The sequence below is a fragment of the Poecilia latipinna genome, unplaced genomic scaffold (genome assembly GCF_001443285.1).
Source record: "Poecilia latipinna isolate Pla-1442-1.1 unplaced genomic scaffold, P_latipinna-1.0 Scaffold2854, whole genome shotgun sequence".
NCBI classification, from domain to species: domain Eukaryota; kingdom Metazoa; phylum Chordata; class Actinopteri; order Cyprinodontiformes; family Poeciliidae; genus Poecilia; species Poecilia latipinna.
In genome coordinates this window covers 1-6,415 of record NW_015115470.1, presented here as the reverse complement: position 1 = coordinate 6,415, position 6,415 = coordinate 1, and the positions used below count along the sequence as shown (strand labels likewise).

Below are 6,415 nucleotides of genomic sequence, written 5' to 3'. Positions count from 1 at the left end.
TTGATATTTTTAATTTATCATGTGTTTAATTGATTATTGCGACAGGCCTAGGCAGCATGTTTTTTAATGACTTTTGATGAACAGACTTATTCAGCTGTGATTTTAATCCCGTTTCTCATTTAACTTAAACATCACAATTGCAAAATTGTGTTTTTCCGGCATTAGTGTAGAATGTTGACAAAGTTTTGAGCTGATTTGTAACAGAAATGCAGCTACTCTCCCACACACTGCATGACATAAAACTAGTTAATCAACTATGCAATTACCTAATATCACCACAGCTGATGTCTAATGAGGATGTTGCCTCCTGTTGGGTATTTACAGTCAGTTGTAAAAAGTCTGGGGCTGCGTTCAGACACAGAAACAGCCGAGGAGGTCAGGCGGGATTAGCTTGGCGTGGAACTGCATGTTTGGTCATAAGGCATTACCAAGAGGTCAAAGGTCACAGCGGCCTCACTTGGATGACGTTCACCTGCGAGGAATCTCTGGCCTTGGAGGTGACGTCAAATTGCTGGAAATTGTCGCTGGTGATGATGAAGACGATGGAGGAGGAGTTGAAGGTGACCCTCTTCTTGGGCCGGTCCCTGGAGTCGCAGGCGCTGGAGACGACGATGGGACGGATGGGGCGCTCGGCGGGCGTCGGCTGCCGCTCTTTGAGGTTCTGCTGCAGCCAGGAGATCTTATGGAAGAGCCGGGAGCAGAGCAGCTGCAGGAAGTAACGCCGGAACTGCAGGAAGAGGAAAACATATGATGACAATGATCAGAGCCAAAAATTACACTCAAGTAAGAGTAGCAATACTTCAACATATTTTTACTCAAGTAAAAGTAAAAAGTAGCAAGAAATTCCTCAAGTAGGGGTAAAAAAGTATTTGAGTATTTGGTAGAAAGTCTACTCGTACCGAGTGACCCATCAAATTATCAATCACTTCATATTTAAAAATTGCATCATCAGACGACTAAAATATAAAGTTAAGTGGAAATTTTAATATTTTAAGGACCAAAATGACAATAATTCTTACAAGTAACAAAAGAATCTTCCCAAATCAGTTTCTTCCAATAAAAACATTATGAAACTTTAACAAAAAACTGCAGTGGGTAGAAAATCCAGAAATTTTACTCCAATTAGATTAGTAATGCTTCATAATAAAATGACTGAAGTAAAAGTAAAAAGTACAGCGTAGTAAAAGGACTCCTAAAATGTAACTACTTACTACTCAACTCTGATGACGCCAGTTCTCACTTGTTTAGCCATCGATATTTAACAACGTTTATATTTCAGAAAACGAACTTGCATTATTTTCCCATCCAGTTTCTTGTGTAAATATCTTAGTACACTTAAAATAAGACATAACTTAGCATGGTAAAATCCTCTTTTTAAATATAACATCATTCACCAGTTTTTATGTTATATGTATCTATTGTATTTAACTAAGTTAATTTAATAATTTTTAATTAGTTAAAAATGACAATAGTTCTTGACGTGTGACAGAGCTTTATAAGCAAACAAAGACAAAGAACAGTTCTCATTAACTGAAACTTGAGTCCTACAGTTCTCGGCATAGAGCCGTTCAAAAGAATCGAATCGTTCTTGAACAACACATTTTCCTCTGATCACATAATAAATAATCCAGCTGTTTTCTTTCCATCGATATCTTCAGTTTTTCTTTTGAGTGACCCAGTTGTAAGCCATTTATCCATCATTATTTCAAGCTAGCTGTAGCTAGCTGTATGCGTCGCACTTTGAGCTGACGTCACAGGACATAAACGGTGGTTACGTGCAGTACCTTGCGGACCACTAGGGGGCGCCCGCGGACCGCCAGCGGTTTGAGAAAGACCGCCTACAAACCTTTCTACTCATGAACACGTAGATGACGGGGTTGTACGCCGTGCTGGACTTGGCGAAGAAGGACGGGATGATGGCCACGGTGGGAGAGACCATGGCCTTCCTGCCGAACGCCTCCATCATGGAAACCACGGCGTACGGCGTCCAGCACACCAGGAAACAGGAAATCATCAGTAGGAACATGGCCGCCACCTTCTTCTCGTAGCGCAGGATCTTTATAATCTGGACCGTCTGCAGGTCTTGCAGTGAACGCAGCTGCAGAAATGAAAAGAAACAGAAAATTAAGACTTTAATATCTTCAGCGGCAAATCTGAATTATGAGGTGTTGAATTCAATTCCAGTTTGGAAATCTAATTTATTTTTGTTTGCAGACTGACAATGGAAATCATCACATCGATCAGGGATGTCCAAAGTGTGGTCCAGGGGCCATTTGTGGCCCCTTAGACTAATTTTGTGCGGCTCCCAACTATAATTCAAAAGTGATACAAATTTGGCCTGTAGATGTAGACTTTTAACTTGCAATCACGATTAAAAAAAATGTTAACATAATTTTCTTACACAAAAAAATGTAAAGTACAACATAAAGTATTTGTTTTTGTTAAAACTTTAACAAAAGTTACAACTGAATTTATCCAGAGACTTTGAAAAGCCAACTTTGCTGCAACCAAATCAGCTTTTATTCCTTTTTAAACTTGGATAAATACAGCAAATGTTTGGAGAGAAAGTGACCCAAATCCCGTTCTAATTACTGAGAATAAATTTATTCAGTCAAACCCAAAATAAACTGAAAACTAGATATTTCTTTTATTCAGCAAACATGCAAAATTAAAGAAGTAGTAAAAAAATTCTCAGTAATCTCAGAAATTTTCTAGAAAAATTACTTTTCTGAGCTCCAGTGGTCAAAAGATACAAGTAAAAACATTTTGAAGTTTTGGCATTAATTAAACTTTCTAAAAGAAACTTAAACATTTCTAAAATTCAAATGCTATTCTAGAACATCTCTGATATTAATCAGAAAATGTCTGAGTTCTTAGGGAAAATGTACTTGTATTAGACCTGGAATAAATATCAGGCTACTTTTTTTTTCTTTCTTTTGAGTCAACAGTTTTGGCCAAAGTTTTGAACTTTTGAACATCTTGGCTTTTCTAACATCTGCTTGTGTCGTTTGTACCTCAGTCCTGGTGGAAGGTTTAGCCTCCAATGTGTTTCCTTCCATCCTTGCATCAACTAGGACCAGTTTCCTTGTCCTCCACATCATGATTCTGCCACCACCAGAATCCCAAGACCATCATATTACTTGAAAATGGTTTAAAACCAATATTATTCTTTATTCCAATAACTTCTGAGACTATTTATTATTTATTTATTGCAACAGGTACATTAAAGAGACTGTCTTAGAAAAACAGACAGAGGGTTCTTCAAATTTACTGCAGTACAGACTGCTACAGGAGATCTTTGAAGAATTTTCAATTGATATGAGTCACAACGTTTAATTTTGCTTTGAATTTTAATTTGAATTAAAAAATGAGCTTCTGTAATAATTTAATAACCGTTTTTAGTGGTTTAATTCATAGCATCTATTTATTTTTTCTCCATTTCCATGTTGGCGATCTGCTGCTCTCCAGGTCTTCAGACGCCTGATGGGTTTTTCTGTGTCTGGAAAAGCAGGCCAGCTGCTCTGGAGTGAAATCTCTGCAGCGTTCAGAGTGTTTTTTTTTTTTTTTCCTTTGAAGATTTTCCCGGATCGCCGTGAAGTGCGATGAGTCTCCTCTCAGGCTTCGGCGCCGTTCTGGGAATTTTCTGCAGCTCGAGTTCGGGGGTCTCAGAGGAGGGAGCTGCTCACACCTCCCGCAAGATGGTGAATATTTAAGGGAGGAAACTGTGATTCACAAAGACATGTGGGTCACTTGAACTGAATTAAGCCTGGTCTTCTTTTTTTTTTACATGCAGATTTAATGTAATGAAAGAAATCTCCACAAGAGTCAGCATAAAAAAATCCATAATTGAGTCCATGTTTTCAAAGGAACATCTTAACCTGAGGGTATATCAGGTAACGTTTTCAATCTGAGCTCACTGTGGGAGAAGTGATGAAATGAACACAACGAAGTGGAAATGCTATCCGAGCGCAAACAATGAGAGGAGCTGACCTAGAAGACGTGACATTTAAAGTCGTTAAACAAATCAGGGCGATAGGAAGTGATGCGAAGTGGTATTTGTGCTTCAGGAGTCTAAAAACTGACCACAGCTTATGAGCACTAAAGGTTTGCTATTTATGTTTTTTATCTTTACGTGTGAGTCGAACTGACCTGGAAGTGAAATGTCTTGTGATGAGTATATTTTGTCTTTGGGTGAAATGGCTCTCTGCCCTGGGCGGCACGACATGAAGGGCAGCAAGAGGCAGAAAATATCAACCCAATCCGATTTTTCTGTTGCTTATTTTAAGTGGGATCTATTACGCTTCCTTGAACAAGTTAGGATAATTCAATGGCCTAAACAAAACATATTTTTTCCACAGAATCATTCCTAGATACTGAGATTTTTGTCAGAATGAGTCGTTTTAGGGTCTCTTGTCACTTTAAATCCTAGTAAGTTGCTGCCAGCCTCGAGCCCCCAACTCAACATTTACACTCGCACCTGAAAACGGCTGCAAACAGATACGAAGCTGTACAACCGTACATCTTTGAAAATCAGAAGTGGAGCCTCCTGTACAACCAACAAGAATGCAGCAGGTGGTTTCTGGATTTTAAGTCAATAACAAAACACTTGTCTTTTTCCAGCTGCCATTGTACAAAGTAAACAGAGGTAAAACCAGCTGACCAAACATGCTGGAGTTCCATTTGGGTCTCTAGGTAACAGATGGAACTCTGCCGGGGTTGCTAGGTAACAGTGCAGTGCCTGTTGATTTGTGACTTGGCAATCTGGAGGATTTTGAAACGGCTAATTTTCCAAACACGGGTATTTTTTAAGTGCTTGCTTTGTTTTTAGAATCAGTTGAGACCCAAATGGAAGTACAAAAACGTAAAAAAATATGTGAATTTTGGATAACCGGCGCCTCCCTGTGGTGTGCCCAGTGGAAACATTGTGATAAATTATTGCAGTGATTAATTAAATAACTGTTTCAATATTTTTTAAAGTAGTTTGAACCACATTTATACATAAAAACGTACATATTTAGACTGTTCAGACCACATCTGAATTACTCTATGCTAAACAGAGATTCTGTCAAATAATGTTTGCAATAATTTCAAAGCTTTCTTGGATTATTTTGGATTAAAACAAGCATGGAAAGCGCAACAACATGGTTAATGTTTATCAGTCTATAACTTCAGTTCTTCATGTTTCTCACAGGTTACATAATAAAAAGTTATTTTTAAAGAAGGGTCTTTATTACCAAGGTAAATTTTCTCCCTGCTTTTAGTAGTTCTTGTTTGGTTTTGAAAGAGCAGACTTTGCTATATGAGTGTACTTATATAAAGATGAATGATGAGTTTATTTTATATGTTCATTTTCTTTGCATGTAACTACTTTGGTCAAAGCTTCATTCTTGCTCCTTCCTGCTGTTCTGCAACTGTTCATCATTATTTCCCTCATGTTTTATTTTAAAGCGTCACACCTGCCGTTTGGATGTTTGGGATTCTTTTCTTTCTGCTTCTGCTCGCTGTGAGCTTAATGACCATTTCAGTTCGGATCTCTCCTGCTGTCTGCTCTGCCAACTCGGTGCATTATTATCAGATAACATTGTTACAGTGGCAGAATGAAACCTGCTTTAATGCAACACTGCATCCAGTGTTGCTATGATGATGAAGTCCTTATCACAACGTTTAAACTGGCAGTGGGTGATGATTAACTTTATCAATTAATCAAACATTTTGGTTTTTGAAGATTGAATTTTTGGAAAATTTCCGTTTCTATATTAATTAAAGTGATCAAATGAGTCGGGATGTAAATATTTCAGGTATTTAACGGTCTTTGCTACTCAGAATTGTGAGTTAGCTTGCTGTCTTTAGGCTTTTTATTTTTTTGTGTGGTTTAAGTGCTAGAAAATATTGAGGAGCCAGACTTTATTGTCAATTTGTTGGGATTAGAGCAGAAAAGCTTTGAAATGTCAGCTTTAGAGAGCCAACGGTGGATCTGCCATTTCAAAATGATGAATTTAATATGGTTGAAATGTCACCTGCAGGAAGAATTTATTCCAGCAGAGCAAAAGGTTTTTGTAAAACAACAAAAACATACATCCGCAGCCTTACCATTCTCACTGTGTAGAGGATGTTGCCATAGCAGTAGACCATGATGCCAACGGGCACGAAGAAACACGCGAAGAGGAAGAAGAGGATGAAGGAGGCGTCGTTTGGGTCTTTGGATGCCCAGTCCAGGGAGCAGCCCAGCTGGTGGATCTCTAGCGTGTAGCGGTTCCAGCCCAGCAGAGGCGCCCCGGTCCAGGCCAGCGAGTACAGCCAGATGTGGGCGATGGCCCGCCACGCCCAGGGGAAGTCCACCACCTGGGCGTGCACCACCCGGATGTAGCGCTCATACGCCAGAGCCGCCAGAGTCATGATGGAGACGATGCCTGGG

General features: G+C 39.2%; 1 protein-coding gene across 1 annotated transcript; it reads right to left on the bottom strand.

The window, feature by feature from the left end:
• Positions 1 to 6,411, bottom strand: LOC106939390 (opsin-3-like; the record flags this gene model as incomplete). The annotated part of the gene is made up of 3 exons (XM_015021771.1): positions 1 to 727; positions 1,847 to 2,098; positions 6,091 to 6,411. Coding segments are annotated over 3 exons (858 nt in total), but the record flags the coding sequence as incomplete, so codon positions are not given.
• Positions 6,412 to 6,415: the final 4 nt, after the last annotated feature.